The sequence below is a fragment of the Ixodes scapularis genome, unplaced genomic scaffold (genome assembly GCF_016920785.2).
Source record: "Ixodes scapularis isolate PalLabHiFi unplaced genomic scaffold, ASM1692078v2 PGA_scaffold0__279_contigs__length_252992795, whole genome shotgun sequence".
Lineage (NCBI taxonomy): Eukaryota > Metazoa > Arthropoda > Arachnida > Ixodida > Ixodidae > Ixodes > Ixodes scapularis.
Genome location: NW_024609835.1, coordinates 3855577 through 3873469, shown reverse-complemented (window position 1 = coordinate 3873469; position 17893 = coordinate 3855577). Strand labels below are relative to the sequence as shown.

The following is a 17893-nucleotide window of genomic DNA, read 5'->3' as shown; positions in this document are numbered from 1 at the left end:
ACGTGATCTCAGGGGGTCACGTGACATCAGGGAGGGTCACGTAACCTCAGGGTTAATGTGACCTCAGGGGGTCACATGACCTCAGGGGGTCACGTGAGCTTAGTGGGGGGTCACGTGACCTCAGGGGGCCCCGTGATCTCAGGGGGGCTACACGCAAACTTGGAAAGAGCGAAAAAAAACAAGGCACGAGTAGTGAATGAACGCAATGCTCACCCACCTCAGGAGGGCCCGTGACCTCAGGGGCGTCACGTGACATGAGGAAGTCACTTGACCTCAGGGGGCACGGGACCTCGGAAGTTACGTGACCTTAGGGGGTCACGTGACCTTAGGGGGTCACGTGACCTCAGGGGGACACCTGACCTCAGGGGGGTCACTTGACCTCAGGAGGGGGTCACTCGACCTCAGGGGGTCACGTGATCTAAGGGGTTCAGGTGACATCAGGGAGGGTGACGTGACCTCAGGAGTCGCGTGACCTCAGTGGGAGTCACGTGACCTCAGGTTACGCCGACGGCGACGGCGACGCCCCTCAAGCGGGAAACTGGCGCCTAAGAGCTGCGCTATAAAAATTCACTACAATTCTTTTTTTCTGTGACACCCTGTATATACGATTTTTTTTTTTAAATTAAGTTTTAGTTTTGTACAGTTTCCATCAGCTGTAAGCTTACATGCCTCCCCTCAATTACATGAATATTTTCATGGTTTTAAGCCTTTTCAGCCCCCATATAACATTTCTCCGTAATATAATAAAATACACACTTTCCACGCCCTCTTCTGTGAGAAAATATTGCACGTCAACCATTTGACAAACCAGGCAACGGCTCTTTGCTATATTAATGGAGCTCAACACCTGCTTCATTAACCTCTGTAATACTAGACACGAATAGCAATCAATGTTTCGATCGAAAAGGAAGAAGAAGTCGAACTTATCGTTGCTGATCCTGAGCTCGTCTCTATATTTTTCCTTTTTAATCAAAGTTCTCACCTCCCTGGCCAGCCAAACGCAACAGTTTCTTCGAATTGAGTCGATCGCTCATCTGCCATGGCCGAGGCCGGCCCTTCCTCCGGCCAGGACATACCTTCAGTCGAAATGGAAGATCTGCCTATGGGTACGTCAAGTGCTTCGAGCACAATCTCCTACTACGAGAGCATCTCTGACGATCCCGGTGACGATTCCGACCCATATAACCTGGTCCAGAGTCGCAAAAAACGCAAAGCTTCCAGCAGCTCCGAGACAAGTAATAAGACCGTCAGAAACACGAAACAAGAACATCCCCACCTTGTAGTGGTACTGAAGCCAAAAGATCCATCCAAAATAATCGCCACAATCAATCCGCTGAAAATCACCGAGAAGCTAGAGATGACTGCCCCAGATGGAATCATCCTTGTCAGGCCAAACCGAAGGCTGAATCTACTTGCTATAGACACGAGAAACAGAGATGCGACAAAAGCTTTGCTTGCACTGACCACCATCGGAGGCATCCCTGTCCAGGCCTACGAGCCTTTTCCCCGTGAATCGGCCATCGGAGTTCTATACGGAGTACCGTCAGACATAAATGACACGGAACTTCAGGTGGCTATACGAGCTACGGCGCCTGTTATCTCCGTTCGTCGGCTAGGCACGTCCCAAGTTGTTAAGGTTGTCCTCAACACAGACATTTTGCCGGAATACATCACGATTGGATATACAAGATACAGGATGGAACCGTTTGTAGAGAAACCTCGCCAATGCTCGAAATGCAATGGGTTTGGACACATTCGAACCGCGTGCACGAAAGAGTCACGTTGCACACGCTGTGGAGGACCACATGAACGCACCGGCTGCAATGCAGACAACCCCCTCTGCACGAACTGCGGCAAAGCTCATGACTCGACATCTCATATTTGTCCGGCATACCAAAGAGAACAAAAGATATACAAGTACAAGAGCCAAGCTAAAGTTGGCTATGCGTCCGCGAAAGCGGCGCTGCTCGCATCGAAAGAACAACTGGCAGAAGAGACCCCTAAAACGACTGCGTCAAAGGAAAACAAACCATCTGCAGCTCAAGAGCTCCCAACGAGCGAAGACTCCTCATCATCCAAGCAGTCCAACCTGAGACACCTGCAGAAATACGCGAAGAAAAACACGAGTAATCCCCCAATCAAGTGGAACAGTGAAGATGAATTTCCAACTCTTCCCACACAAGTTGCAAAATCCACTGATAAATCAGAAGGAGAAACCAAACGACCCGAAAAGAAGTCTACACGACAGCAACCACCAATGTCTGAGGTCAAGATTCAGACAGTTGTCAATGTCATCCGCAATCTTCTTTGCTCTTGGGATTCGCCTATAGCCAAAGCGCTTATTACGTTGATTGATGCTGTCCTTCAATTCGTGATGCTCTGGTGTCACTAGATAAACTACGAAGTGAGGCCACTGTCCTTCAATGGAACGCAAGAGGTTTTCGAAATAGGCTGTCAAATTTTCGGCAATTCCTCTTCAAACACAAATTTCCTGTAGTAGCAATTTCGGAATCAAGAGTAGGACCTAACATCAGATTATCTGGTTATGAGCTTCTTCACTCCCACAGAGAAACCGGTCTTAGCAGAGTATTACTTGGCATTCGAAAAGATCTCACATTTATTGAGCACAATATTTCGTCCCATAGGACAAATGAATATATTGCTGTGACTATAAAAAAGGCGATATCTCATTCAGTGTTATAACTGGTTATATACCTCCTCGAGCAGAATTTTACACTAAGAGACTTGAAGCTATTCTCCAACAAACCCCGCCACCGCATCTTCTGACAGGAGATTTTAATGCTCACCACACACTGTGGGGAAGTGCGAAGAATAATGCTCGAGGAAGGGCATTACTTGGAATTACGCTAAGCCATGATCTTGTAATACTAAATGATGGAAGTCCTACATTCTTTAAAGGTGCATCAGTGAACAGCCCTTTAGATATTTCGTTTGCATCTTCAGGTCTTGCTGAAAAAACTACATGGTTCGCTGACATTGAAACTCACGGAAGTGACCATGCACCGACATACACCACAGTGAGAGGTCTGCGTTGTTCCAAACAACGCTTCTCGGTACCTTCTACCGACTGGAAAATATTTCAAGAAAAAATGGAAGCCGTCAGTTTTATGCTCACTGGAACAGAATCCTTTGTGAATGCCATAACATCTTCCACTTCAGAAGCAACAAAATATTTCAACGTGACAAACCCGCAGACAACGGTTGATGGAGAATATGAGCGTCTTCGTGCCATCCGTCGAAGGGCTGAACGAAAAGCAAGAAAAACACAAGACGTTGAAGATATTCAGGCCTCCAGACGAGCACAAAAACGTGTACAGCGGCACTTAGATAAACCTTTAAGAAGACGCTGGAGGTCACTGAGTTCCGGCCTTGATCCCAGGAAGCCAACTACCCGAATATGGCACATCACGCGAAGCCTCAGTGTAAGGCCAAAGCAAATTCACCCCTTCAGAGCCATTTCTTTGAGACGGCAAATACCCGAAACAGTCGTGGCAGAAGAGTTCTGCAGAAAGATTACAAGCTGCCCCTCCGGTAACAATCACAGCAAGGGTGCCCCAGATGGTCACGTCCCTGTAAGTGCATGTAATTCCATGGACGACCCTTTCAACTTAAAGGAACTAGACGTAGCACTTGCTACATCCAACACTAAGTCCTGTCCAGGTCCAGATGGCATACGCTACTCAGCTTTACGTCACTTGGGGGAAACTGCTAAAATGGCCCTACTCACTTTATTCAATACCTCATGGGAGACTGGCATTATACCCCAAGATTGGAAAATCGCTGGCGTAATACCAATTCTCAAACCAGGGAAACTACCACTCGATATCAATTCATATCGCCCGATCGCATTAACTAGCTGCATAAGCAAAATAATGGAACGCATGCTGCTTGCACGCATGGAGTGGGATCTTGAAAATAGATGCATTTATCCTTCATCCATGAGTGGTTTCCGACGTGGCAGATGCAGTATTGACAACGTTATAGATCTAGTGTCTAGCATAGAGCAAATGAAATCAGTCAAGCAGGTCACCACCGCAGTATTCGTTGACATGAAAGCAGCCTTCGATTCGGTAGAACACGAGGCCATACTTTCCGACATGAAGGCGATTGGTTTCGGAGGGCGCTTATTTACATGGATTTCCAGCTACCTTAAAGAACGAAAAGTCTATATATCAACACAAGATGGCAACACTGACTTCCATGAGGTCAAACAGGGGGTTCCCCAAGGTGGGGTACTCAGTCCAATGCTGTTCAGCATATGCCTTATAGGCCTTCTGAAGGTACTCCCTGTTTCTGTGCATGTATCTTTATACGCTGACACTGCCGCACGGTACCTTAGCAGCCGAGGCTTGTACATATCACCAGAGAAGTCTGCGGCGTTGGCGTTTACAATGAAACAAACATACAAATACCCCATTAACTTAGAAGGAACCCCAATCCCATATGTCTCCGAACATGCATTTTTGGGCGTGACTCTCGATAGGCAAATGACGTGGGGACCCCATATTAAACGGTTAAAGAAAAAGCTCCCCTCGTTTACACATATAATCAAGATGATCAGTGGAACCAGATGGGGATGCTCTGTATCGGCGCTGATGGCTCTGTATAACGCTTTATTTGTCGGTCTTATGCGCTACACTTTGCCAGTCATGCAACTTGTCTCGCGGTCTTGTTTTAAAGAACTTGAAAGCGCGCAAGCTCAAGCACTTCGTGTCTGCTTTGGATTGCCAAAATATACCTCCACCTCTGGAACTCTGGCGGAATCTCGTGCGAAATCTCCCGCAATATTAAGGACGCAAGAAACACTGCGAGCTCATCTACGACACAAAACCAGAGTGTACAAACACCACCTGGTAGACATTGTCAAATATAGACCATCATCTGGCTTTGCGCAAGTTATTATGGTACTAGAAGACTATATGCCAAGTTCAATTGAGGCAGCTGCGATTCCACAATATCCACCTTGGAAGTACCCTCACTTGGAAATAAGAACAAGCATACCAGGAATCACTAAAAAAAATTCAACTCCTTCCCCGGTAATTACACAAATATCTCTCGAATATATTCAAAGAACTTACGAGTCATTTACTCATATCTACACCGATGGTTCTACGATTCCCACATCTTCAGCCCTGGGGGTATACATTCCATCCACAGCCACATACATAAAGGCTAAACTAAGCCACGCCACCTCATCAACAGCGACAGAACTAGCAGCTATTCGTGCAGCTGTTGTACACGCGGGCACTGAAAGCCCACGATGTTGGGCAATACTTGTCGACTCCAGGTCTGCGTTGTACGCTCTATCTTCGATAAGAAAAGACAACATTAACTCACAACTAGTCCATGATATTTTACAGGCTATTCAGTATGCATCGCATCAAGGACATCACTTCATCTTCCAGTGGATTCCGGGCCACTCCGGGATAATTGGAAACGTGTGCGCCGATAGAGCCGCTAAAGACGCCCACGAGAGCACAATTTCCGTATCTATTCCGTTTTCAAGATCTGATGCCAATCATTTAATCGAATCTATCGGAAATGAAATCTCCCTATCTTTATGGGAAAATCCGCAATATTACTATTACAGCCTTCACCGTATTGATCCTAAACTCGAATTCCGGATACCACGAGGACTACCAAGGAAACTTGAGACGGTGTTACATCGTTTGCGGCTCAATGTTGCATATACTAAATACTATCTTCATAAAATTGGCAAAGCTGAATCTTCCGATTGTTCATCGTGTAGAACAACTCATAACATCGAACACGTCCTGTGTGCCTGCGGGGATTACAGTATTGAAAGGACCGCACTGAAGACTCGCCTGAAATTAAAGGAAGAGGACCAGGTAGACTTGAAGCTTCTGTTTGGACCCTGGCCTTCCACCACAGACAGTTACAAGGCCACTGAAGCTCTTTTACATTTCATTAAGAAGACACATCTTCAACAAACACTTTAAGGAACTGCAGTCCAGTGTGCTGCAAAGTGAGCCAACACTTGCCAACGTAACAGTTTTGTGAGTTTGTATGTGTGTGTGTATTGTGTGCGTGCGCATTTTTTTCATCTTTTTATCTTTTTTCTTTGTATCTTTGCTATCTTTGTCTATACTATTTCTTTTTATTTCCTTTTTTTTAATTTCATCTTCTTTCACAGCGTAGCAAGCCGGCACAAAGCGCTGGCTGACCTCGCTGTCTTCCTTTCAATAAATGCTAATTCTCTCTCAATCAATGTGTCGAAAGTCAGGTCTAAACTCAGACCTGAACTTTGTTTAGACGTTTCGCTTCTCGTCTTCAACAGATCGGCCGGTCGAGTGGAACTCCGAGGGTAGCCCGAGCCCACACCTCCTAGACAGCTTTCAAAGCCTGCGCGTCACGTGACATGACGTCACGCTCTGAAGGTCTTAGCGGGGAAACGTTTCCGCTAGATATAGCGGGAAAGGTTTTCCCCTAGATTTAGCGGGGAAATTTCTCTGCTAAATTTAGCGGGGAAATGTTTCTGCTAGATTTGGCTGGGAAATTGTCTGCTAGATTTAGCGGGTAAATTTTTCTGCTAGATTTAGCGGAGAATTTGTTCCGCTAGATTTAGCGCTGAACTTTTCCACTAGATTTAGCGCTGAACTTTTCCACTAGATTTAGCGGGGAAATTTTTCCGCTAGAAATAGCGGGGAAATTTTTCCGCTAGATTTAGCGCGGAAATGTTTCTGCTAACTTTAGCTAGGAAAGTTTCAGCTAGATTTCGCGGGGAAATGTTTCCGCTAGATTTAGCGTGGAAACTGTTCCGCTAAATTTAGCGGGGAAATTTACCCATAATTCACCGCGCGGTTACGCCCACGGGAGCGGCGCTCTAAAATGAAAGCCGTTTGCAACTCCCTGTAATGCCGGATTAGAGCGCAGCTCTTGAGGAGTGGATGGAAGGGTACTGAGGGATAGGTGACTCCCTGAAGTCACGTGCCTCATGGGGTTACGTGACATCAGGGGGTTTACGTGACCTCAGGGGGGTCACGTGACCTCAGGAGGTGACGTGACCGGGGGGTCACATGACATCAGGGGTCACGTGGCATCAGGAAGTCACGTGACCTCAGGAGGGTCACGTGACCTCAGGGGTAACCCTCATGACCCTCGTGAGGATAACCTTCGTGACCCTTGTGGGGGTAAACAGCGTGACCCTCGTGGGGTAACCATAGTAACCCTTGTGAGGGTAACTCGCGACCCTCGTGAGGGTAACTCTCGTGACCCCCATGAGGGCAACTCTCATAACCCTCGTGAGGGTAACTCTCATAACCCTCGTGACCCTCGTGAGGGTAACCCTCGTGAACATCGCCAGGGTAACCCTTTTGAGGGTAACTAACCCTGCTAAGCCTCGTGAGGGTTACGACGGTTACCAGGGCTACTCTCCCGAGGGTTACGAGGGTAACCCTCATGATCCTCGTGACGGTACCCCTTGTGAGAGTAACCCTCGTAACCCTCACGATGGTTACTAGGGTTACGCGCGGTTACGCCGACGGCGACGGCGACGCCGACGCCGACGCCGACGCCACTCAAGCCGGAAACGGGCGCCTAGGAGCTGCGCTCTAAAAAGAAAAAAAAGAACACTGAAACAATTGTGGGCAACAAGTGACCGCGCCAAATGACGAGGATAGTTCTAGAATATGCACTATTTTTCTCGATATTATTACCGCTCCTCCTTGGACGAATGTCGTAGTGGTCACTGTAGAATTCAGCAACAAGCGTACCGCTATGAAAGAACGACCATCTCGTCCGGTGCCTCGTGATAAACTGCTTTTATGTCATAGAAAAGAAGAGAAGAAAGAGGATAGGATTCTCAAAGTGAGATAGGTAGGGCAATACATAGAAGAAGAAGTGAAAGAGAAATAGCAGAACACAACATTTTCCCCCCTCCCCTTTTTGGAGAAAAAACGACTATACAAAATGCACATAACAAAGCCAGTCATAGATATTATACATACAAAGCAAAGATGCACAAATCATAATTCAAAAGAAATTCAAGTTAAGCATTCATTATCAGACTCTTAGCCTAGGCTATTTTTAAAGCATTCGCACTCAACACTCATACTCTTGTACACAATATCTCAAATAACACTGTCAGAAAGTTTCTTTTTACAGAATTCCAGCAAGTTATTTACGAAACTACGGCAAGTTATTTACAGAATTCCAGCAACTTATTTACAAAACTACGGCAAGTTATTTACAGAATTCCAGCAATAAATGGCACTTCGGATAATAAGCGTTAAAGAAATATGTAAACTTCTCTTCGCCCCAAGACAAATATAGTCAACTGTCACGTCTGTCACCGCGGGTCAGAGACTCAGATCTCTAAACCGAACCGGTGGTCGGCGAGTTCGGGTCGATCGCCGAAGCTCCTCCACTGGGGGAACGGAAACTGGCACTGGGGGAATTGTAGCATCCACTGAGGGAACGGGAATTTCCGGTGGCAACCTCACTCTTTGGTGTGTACTTGGTGGCACCGTCACGGCACCCTGTCGAGAGTCAAAAAGACCGGTTGTACTGCCTGGGCACGCTTCGTCTCCATCCTCATCTTGTCCCCGTGGAGGTGGAAAAGGCGGAGGCGTATGTGGCCTTAGCTGCTGCTGCTGCCACTGAGTAGCCTGCTTTAATCTGTTTGGCCGCCACTCATGATGAGGACGCTGGCTTCTAGAGGTCTTTCTGAGAATTCCCTGTGTACGAAGGCGCTCAAAAGACTGTGTCGTTGCTTGCGACGACTTCTCAACGTTATCTGGGCCAGGTGGAGCCGTTGCCGCTGTAAGCTTGGAGGCGTTCCAGATCCGACCGTCCTGAAGCTTGAAGGTCCATCGACCGACACGCTCCACAATTTTCATTGCCGGACCAAAAGCTTGGTCTCCCTTCTTTACCTTTCCTGGCTTCCTGACGCGCACCCATCCGCCGACCTGGAATGTCGGAACTTTGGCAGCTCGCCGTCTGTCTGTGTAGCGCTTGCTGTGCTCTTGTCCCCGCTGCACTCGGCACAGCAGACGCTGCAGCTCCTCAAATGGGTTCTTCAAGAACTGCGATGGAGAAAGGCCAATGATGTGAAGCCGGTTGCGTGGCTTGCGTCCATGTAGCAGAACCGCAGGAGACAGTTCTGTCGTTGCGTGCGGCGTACAACGACACACGCACAAGTAATCCAGAACGGCAGAGTGGATTGGACGCTTCTCTAGTGCAGCACACTGTAAGAACGACTTGAAGGTACGATTAAATCGTTCTACTTGCCCGTTCGCTTGTGGATAATACACAGAGACCAGGTGATGGTTAATACCTCGCTTAGCCAGGAAGCTCTCGAATTCTGCAGAAGAAAATTGAGGTCTATTGTCAGACACAATGGTGTCGGGGTATCCTTCCCGAGAAAAGACGAGCTTCAGGAAACCGGTCACCGTGCTTGTCGTGACGTTGGAGCAAAAATGGACTTCAGGCCACTTTGAAAAATAATCCACGAGCGTGATGCAGTACCGATACGCTGGTGGCGAAGCTTCAAATGGGCCAACGATGTCGATGCCGAGCTTTGACCATGGTCGCTCTGGCAAGGGCACGGGTTGCAAAGGTGTTGGCGATGTCTTTGCACTCTTGTCAGCCGAGCTACAAACACCGCAGGCTTGGACTGCCATTTTCACCTCCGCATTTATGCGGGGCCACCAAAATAGTTCGCGAAGGCGAGTCTGCGTCCTGACGATGCCAGGGTGGCCCTCGTGTGCTCGGCCGATGAGAGCATTTCTCATACTGGTAGGAACGACGAACTGTTCCCCGCGCAGCAGGAGACCGTCGTATACAGAGAGTGTCTCTTTAGTGGCGTGGAAGATGGCTTCGTCGGAAGACAACGCCCTAGATGGTGGCCATTCCGACATGACATAAGACATCACTACAGTCAGCTGGGGGTCATCCGCCGTTTCCTGTTGGAGTTGAGCTTTTGATATGCATTCGTCGTTCAGAGCGGTGAAAGACACAATCTGCTCGTCAAATGCTGTCCCTCCCTCATCTTCCGGTACCGGAAGTCTGGAGAGAGCGTCAACTACTTGATTCTCTGCGCCACGCTGGTACTGTACTTGAAAGTTATAGTTCAGCAACCGGGTCGACCACCGAGTGATCCGGAGTGGGCGATGTCCGGTCCCTCTTGTGGCCAAAAGAGCGACGAGAGCTTGATGGTCTGTGCGCAGAGTGAATTGGCGACCCCAGACATATGTGTGCCATTTTTCACAGGCCCACAGACACGCAAGGGCCTCTCGTTCACCCGAAGAGTACTTCCTTTCTGCGGCAGTCAGCGTTCGTGATGCGAAAGCAATTGGGTGAATGTCTTGTCCGTGAAGCTGCTGCAACACTGCTCCAATTCCATAAGCTGAAGCATCCGTAGCTACGATGATAGGCAGCTCTGGGTCAAACATCTTTAACGTTCTTGCAGAGGACAGCAGCGTTTTCACCCGATTGAAACTTCGATCTGCTGCCTGGTCCCAGATGAACGGGGTGTCCTTCCTCAAGTACGTTCGAAGCGGTTCCACTTCAGAAGCCAGGCGCGGTATAAAGCGTGAATAATATTCAACCATTCCTAGGAATGACCGCAACTGCTTTAGGTCCGTGGGAATGGGTGCCGCACGAATAGCGTCGACTTTGTTTTGAAGGGGTGAAATCCCCGCAGCACTAACTTTGTGCCCCAAGAACGAAATTTCTCCTACGTCAAACACGCATTTGTTGTTGAGTTTCATACCAGCCTCAGATATGCGCACGAGCACTTCTTTCAGGCGTTCCAGGTGCTCCTGCTGGTTCTTACCGTAGACAACCACATCATCGAGGTAGAAAAGCACTCCTTTGCAGCCCTGTAATATCTTCGCCATCATCTGCTGAAATGTGGCTGGCGCTGAGGCTAATCCAAAACACACTCGCTTAAAGCGAAACAGTCCTTCATGCGTAATAAACGCTGTCAAATCCCGACTATCCGGGTGTAATGGGACTTGATGGTATGCGGCAGCGAGATCTAATTTGGAAAAACGCTGCGCTCCATGTAGGGCGTTGAGCAACTCTTCAATGTGTGGAAGCGGGTAGCAGTCGATTACGACCGCTTTGTTCGCTTCACGAAGGTCAACACACATGCGGATACTGCCGTCCTTCTTCTGGACGACTACTATCGGTGACACCCATTCTGAGGCATTAATGCGTTCGATTACTCCAGCTTCCTCAAGACGTTTAATCTCGTCAGAAACTTGTTGTCGAGCAGCTTGAGGAATACGTCTCATACGATGTTTAACAGGAGTGACAGAGGAACGGACCTTTATCTTACAGGTGACTCCCTTGACTCGGCCTAGTCCTGGAGTGAAAAGATGATCGAAGTGTGTCAGAGATGATGGAAGTCTAGGAATGGAAGACACAGGCTTCGCTAAGGCAGTTGGTAGAGTCCGACTTGCCTTTGCTGGTGGCAGAAGACGTTCAGTCCACTGTTCCTCCAGTGCAGCTGACGAGTCGTGCAGCTGAGAGGTCGCGGCTGAATTTGCTACCGTCGACTTGGCTGACAATGTAGGTAATTGTGACGACGTTGACGGTTGTTCTGCCGCACTTGTAGAAGCCTCACCGGTGTCACTGGTCGCAGTATAGAAACAAGTCCGCGTTGCTCCGCTCATTTTGATGTCGAGTGCCACGACGGCGTCCATGCCTAACAATGATGTGCCTTGGTCTGCAATGTAGAATAGTACTTGCGAGCGACGCTGCTTGAATACCACCATTGCCTTGAAGGCTCCCATGATATTAATGGGCTGGCGCGAATAATTCAGTAGCGTCACCGGTGGTGGTATGACGAGTGCATCTCGCGCAAACCATTGCATGAACGTGGCTTTGTCCATTATTGAGACGGATGACCCGGTGTCGAGCAGGAACTGTATCGGCGTTCCAAAGACTTTGGCGGTAATCAAGACTTTTTTAGTTGATGATTCTGTTATGTGGCATACGATCTCAGAATCATCGTCGTCGTCGTAGTCATCATAATCTGAGAGCACCTGCTCCACTTGCTTGTATCGCGATCGCTGGTAGTCCCGACGTATGCTTCTGCATACGCGGCCAAGGTGACCCCTGCGACCACAGTTGTAGCAATAAAGGTTTCTTGCGGGGCAGGTGTCGTAGCTCTGGCATCGATGAGGACCATGTCCGCAGTTGGCACAAGTACGTGTGTGGCGAAAATTGTCATGTCGCCTTGAATACTGCCGCCCTTGCCAGCCTGGCCTTGAGCGAATTGACTGTGCCGCGGGGTCCTGACGGCGGTCCGACGACTGTCCAGGTCGTGGTTGCTGATGGCTGGAGAACGGATCTCGGCCGCTTCCCCCGCAGGTCGCACACGCGTCTCTCGAGGCAGGACGTTGTCTCGCAACCCTCTGGGATGATGACCTCTGTGGAGGTGGCGGCGATGTCTCATAGCATATCCGTTGTGAAGAACTATGCTGACAGGCAGGCTGCTTGAATGGCGTTCTGGAAGCATGCCCTTCACGTCGCCCGGACTGTCTCTCCCTGGGTTGTCTCGAGGCTGACGAGTCTGATGAGTGCGTCACTTGAGAGGTCTGCTCGCTCGGTGCAGCGACGCTAGCCCACTCTCGAACCTCTCGACGTGATCTTTCCAGGTTCATGACGGTATGCATAACAACGTCGAACGGGAGAGCTGCATCGAGGACCATCCGTTCCTGAATTTTAGTTGAAGCCACTCCAATCATGAACTGTTTCCGGATACAGTCTTGAGTACGGCTTCCAAAATTAGCGTTGGCGGCTAACGTCCGTAGAGCCGACAGAAAATCGCGAAGGGACTCGCCTTCTTTCTGTCTTCGTAGATGAAACTGGAGCTCCTGGAGCGTCACATTGACTGGCTGTGTAAATTCAGCCTCCAGTAACTTAACTGTTTCCTCGTAGGCATCAAGGGGAGCTCCCACAACTTGTTCGCCACCTGCTGCTGCCAGCGGTGCTAGCGCTTCCTCAACAGCAGGCTCAGGCGTTGGTAGAGCGTCGTAAATCTGCTGGCCGGCCTCTCCGAGACAGTTGAGCAGCATTGCCCGACGGCGTTCTGCACCAAACTCTTGAGCGCCAGTTGCCAGCAAATAACGCTCAAACATCTTGATCCATCGCTCCCATGGAATGGGCGGAGGTCCCAGCTTGACTAAGAACTCTGGGGGTAGCTTGCCGCCCGAGGCCATGACTGCTCCAAGATGGCTTCTCAGCACTCGGTGATGCCGTTCGATGTAGTCGCCATCTTGTTGCTGGATCAGTTCTGGGGAAGGTTTTGCCGGGACACGCAAGAAATTGCCCATTCGGCGATCAGCATTCCCCGCATGTCCTCGCTGAAGCCCAGTCCAGCGCAGAACTCACGTAGATCCTCGTCGCCATAATGTATAATTCAGCAGCAAGCGTACCGCTATGAAAGAACGACCATCTCGTCCGGTGCCTCGTGATAAACTGCTTTTATGTCATAGAAAAGAAGAGAAGAAAGAGGATAGGATTCTTAAAGTGAGATAGGTAGGGCAATACATAGAAGAAGAAGTGAAAGAGAAATAGCAGAACACAACAGTCACAGCCGGCTTGAGTCTGCGCTGGCCGCTCTTGAAGCAATTCTAGCTGCAGAAGCATACTCAACTCGCAGCACGCAGCGATAAAGTATTCCGAATAAGTGAGAATGTTTCACCTGGCACTAGTTCTGTCGGCACACAGCTCGCAGGAAAAGCACCTTGACGTGGCTGGCCTGCATTGCTGCCGGGAAGCGCATTTTTTTCTCCCATAAAAACAAGTATAAAAAAAGCTTTTTCCCGGCATTGTTTTTACAATCTAACGCGGAGCACAGTTTGCTATCCATTGCAAAGACTTCCACCTTTGAAGCTGTGAAAAAAATAATCTCGATCGCTGGCGCCCGGAAATCTGCTTCGCGACTACGCGGGTGGCCAGGCGATACACCCCCAACAACTGCGCTCACGCCGGATTGGCTGGCTCGCGGAGATAGACGCTGCCGCCTTCAGCATAGGCAGCGGTAACAACGGGCTTCCGAAGCGGTAGCGTAGCTTAGTGGTAAGATGTCTTCCTCCTACGCAGCGGACCCGGGTTCTATCCAGAGTGTGGGCTTTACCTTTTTTTTTTCTCGAACATTTTGTTTTGTCGAGGCATTTGGCGATATCTACAACATTCCTTTTTAACAATTAGTACTAAAAAAAGAGACAAAAAAAAACAATGTTGTTTACGAAACTTTGTTGAACTAAACGGTATGGGACTCTATTTCCGAAGGTGCATTGGTTGGAGGACAGCGGGGCTTAGGTTGACGGCTGGAGGCCGCGAAGCGGCCTGTACTGGAAGGGGGGAGGGAAGGAGGGGTTAATAGTTTTGTAATTAGCGGCGGCATACTATCGCCACGAAGCGGCGTGAACACAGGCGGGTGGGGGGGGGGGGGGGGGGGAGGGTGTTAACGCGCTCCCGAATGAGACACGCGCCGTCCGAATCCGTCATTTAAAGGGGCCCTGCAATCATATTTAGGCATCTACCTTTTTTGTGGTTTCCAGGTCTCTTGGGGTTCGGGCAAGCCAGCGGGCACGGAGAGAGTAACTAAATATCAGTGCGTCATATTTTAACCGGACGACGCGGAAACCTCCTCCACCTACGAGGGCGACCCGCGTAGGCAAAAGCGCGCGATATCTGACGTCTTTGGTCCTGGGCTTGCTACTGGTCAGAACCGCTAAAAACTTTTTTTTAGTCGAGATACAGAATATAAGTGTCGCGAACCGTTTCAATTATGTATGAAAGTAGTTTTTGTTCAGTATATGAGATCAGAAAAGAAACAAATGCAGTTTATAAAGTACGGAAACAAGAAATGACTCGTCGACATACCCACCACCAAGCGGCGGAAAAAAAAGGCGCATATTAGAAAGGGCTAGTGCGATGAGGCGCTGACGAACGGCGTGCGTAGAAAGAACTAGGATGTACGCGGCGGCGCTGCGGTCGAGGATCCGACCGGTTCCGACCGTTCCGAAGGCTTTCGGCGCCGGCTTTGCTGGCGATTTTGCCATTTGGCGGTATGGCAGCGCGAAGTGGCTCCCGTTCCGAACTGATATTTACCCCGTGTTTGCTGTCGCTTGTGTCCAATGAAGTGTTATGCCGAATTAGTCTTTAATCATGTAGCAAATGCAATGCGAGCCGCCCTGACCACCCGCTTCATACAGCCTATCACCCACGTGCTTTAGTGGCGCCCTCTCGAGCCGTCGACACGGAGTGCGGCAGCCGTGAGCGCTCGATGAGCTCACTATCCCTCCTCTAGTTCACGGCCGCTCAAGCCAGGACCTACGACGTCATGAAGGAGGTTATTTTCTTGCTTGTTTTTGTAATTATAATTTGCCTATAACTTTTAAACTAAAGCGAAATTTGAGAAAAGAAAAGTTTCATTAAGTTTCTACGTTCAGTGCGCTCAGGATCAGCGCAAATTAAAAATCAGCCAAAAAGTTGTTGCAGGGCCCCTTTAAGTTCCCGCGCGTTGCCAAGCAGCCAATCTGGCATGAGCGCCGTTGCTGTTGATCTATCGCCTGCGCGTTGGAAATACGATGCCCGCATCGTTAGTCCGCCTGCCCGCCGGTGACGTGCGGGGGTGGGGAAAATAGTAATTTTTCATTGTTGCCAGTAGAAAGTTGCCTCCTGGAACCCTCGAGGCCTACGTAACTTAAAAATTCGGAACCTTAAAGGAACATTTTTAGCAAAAATATTTTGGTTATCAGCTGGGAAAGGGTTACTAATGCGGTCAGCCAATTTCCAGCCAAATCGATGAACTCTGAAAAAAATCGCGGAGTGCGGCAAAGAGGGATGTCACGAACCGGTTGAAGTTCGAGTTTGACCAGGTTCGACTTTTTCGAACTTTAATTGCAAGTCGAGAAAGTTCGACTTGGGTTCGACTGTTATTCGCATGCGCAAAGGGCTGGCTTAGTTAACTTTGCATTGGATGGTGATGACAAATGATCAAGTCAAATATTCGACTTTCAGTAAGTGCAAAACAGTTTGGTTGTTTAGGTAATATAGCAATATTAACTTATGCTATTAACATTTAAGTTATTAGAAATATGTTTCGTTGGTGGTAACTGTTTATAAAATAAAACAACCTATTCCATAAAAACATTGTCTCTAGACCTAGACATGCTTGTATCAAGGTCTAACCATACTGTCCACAAAGTTGAACCTTGTAGAATCTGGTTTAAAGTTCCAAGGTTTGTCGATCAGTCAAACATTGAAGTTCAACAAAAAAATCAGGTTCGACGAACGTTCGGGACATCCCTTCTAGCAATATATCTGTAGGAGAAGCTCCGCCTACAAAACCCAGAGACAAATGGCACTAGTATATAAATGCACACTTTTTCTAGCATCAAAGAATCGGACAGAGTGAAAAGTACACTTCTCTAACCACATGCATATGATCAAAATAGCGAACATGACGTAGGTGTGACAGCGCACAAGGGAAACTAGGGAAAGGAACGAACAGCACAGGACATGTTTTTACAGCTTTCTACGCTGTTCGTTCCTCTCCTTAGCCTCCCGCGTTTTGCGCTATGGCATTTACATTATGTTTAACTTTCACCAACTAGCCCAGCTCACAATTTTATTATTTATGCCGCTTAGTAGTATTTTACCACGGGAGGGCTATAGTTGTGCTCCTTCCTTCTATGGGGGCGAATCTTCTTCTGCATATCTGGGGCATCACAAATTATGGCTCTTACATGAAGAGGAATGTTTGCGCTGTCAATGCAAATTTCTTCTTGAAGAAGGTCATTCAACCGTTGCAGAGAATAAGTTACATATAGAAGCTTGCTCTGCCCATAAAACACACCAACAAGAAATGGTGCGATGTCCTTCATGCTCTGGACTCCAAAAAGAATAGGCCAGAACTGGTTTATTGAACTTTTTGCAAAGAAGAAGGCAAAACCAAAAAGGCAGCATTTGCCGCAGCCATGTTCCTGATATGCATGGTTTTCCGATGCGTTTCTAACGGCGTTCCTGCAGAGCTCGGATGTGCCGTAAACCCTCGTCACTCCGGAGAACGCTTAAAAGAGCGGTGAGAATTGTATGGAAGACACAATAATGAATTCTTCATTCCAGGAGTGTTCCTTCGAAGCTCTACAAGCAGTCCTCCGAGTCTGTGCCTGCAACTCCGTCCGCGCTTTCTACGAGCTAGCGCAGGCTCTCAAAATGGCGCTTTCTTTGGCGATGTCACCACCATTTCGACAGGAGCGCTGATCCAACTCACACAAACCAGCACCGCGTTCATCATCAGCCGAACCCTCTCCTCCGCCGCCTTCAACAAAATTTAGATCGCACGAATCTTTATCCACGTCATCAACAATCTTTCCAACACCAGCGAGCAAACGAAGAGTTGCATCAACACTTTGATTTAGCTGAGGTGAAAACGCCGAGCTGCAGCTGCGTTTTCCGCCTTACTGTTTCTTTCGCTCTTTTGCTTCAAGTTCAAACCTTTCCTTGCGTTATGGAGCCGAAATATGAAAGCGGAAATTTTAAGTTCTTACCTTCTTCACAGTATTCTGTCATTTCGAAGTCCAGTGGTCGGAAAAAGCCTTTTTTTTTTTGTAGCCTGCGCTTTTGTTCGCACAATAGACACTTTGCCAAAATCCGAAAAGCCCGCGCGCGCCACGCGACGAATAATGGGAGTCCTCGGTACGCCACGGCAACAACGTTTGAGCAGCCGAGTCGAACGAGCGACGAGCAAACGGCTGCCCCCTTCTCAGCCCCCTCTCTTCTTTACTGGCTCTCTCGTCTGCTGCACCAGCGCTTTGTCAAACCTGGTCGAAACCTGCCGCGGTCGCGGTGCAAAATAAGTAGATTCGGTGACACTTCAATACGTGAA

General features: G+C 48.6%; 3 protein-coding genes across 3 annotated transcripts; 2 read left to right on the top strand and 1 right to left on the bottom strand.

The window, feature by feature from the left end:
- The first annotated feature begins 1039 nt into the window (after window positions 1-1039).
- LOC120850387 lies at window positions 1040-2392 on the top strand. The gene has a single exon (XM_040222851.1). The coding sequence runs from the start codon at window positions 1040-1042 to the stop codon at window positions 2390-2392; it is 1353 nt and encodes a 450-aa protein (XP_040078785.1).
- A 1873-nt stretch (window positions 2393-4265) lies between these two features.
- On the top strand, window positions 4266-5909 carry LOC115311305 (the record flags this gene model as incomplete). The annotated part of the gene is made up of 1 exon (XM_029969927.4): window positions 4266-5909. A coding segment is annotated over exon 1 (1644 nt), but the record flags the coding sequence as incomplete, so codon positions are not given.
- Window positions 5910-8355: 2446 nt separating this feature from the next.
- Window positions 8356-17577, bottom strand: LOC115325727. Its single transcript, XM_042289818.1, has 3 exons — window positions 17556-17577; window positions 11612-13117; window positions 8356-8519 (listed from the first exon to the last, which is right to left on the bottom strand). The coding sequence occupies exons 1-3, from the start codon at window positions 17575-17577 to the stop codon at window positions 8356-8358; spliced, it is 1692 nt and encodes a 563-aa protein (XP_042145752.1).
- Window positions 17578-17893: the final 316 nt, after the last annotated feature.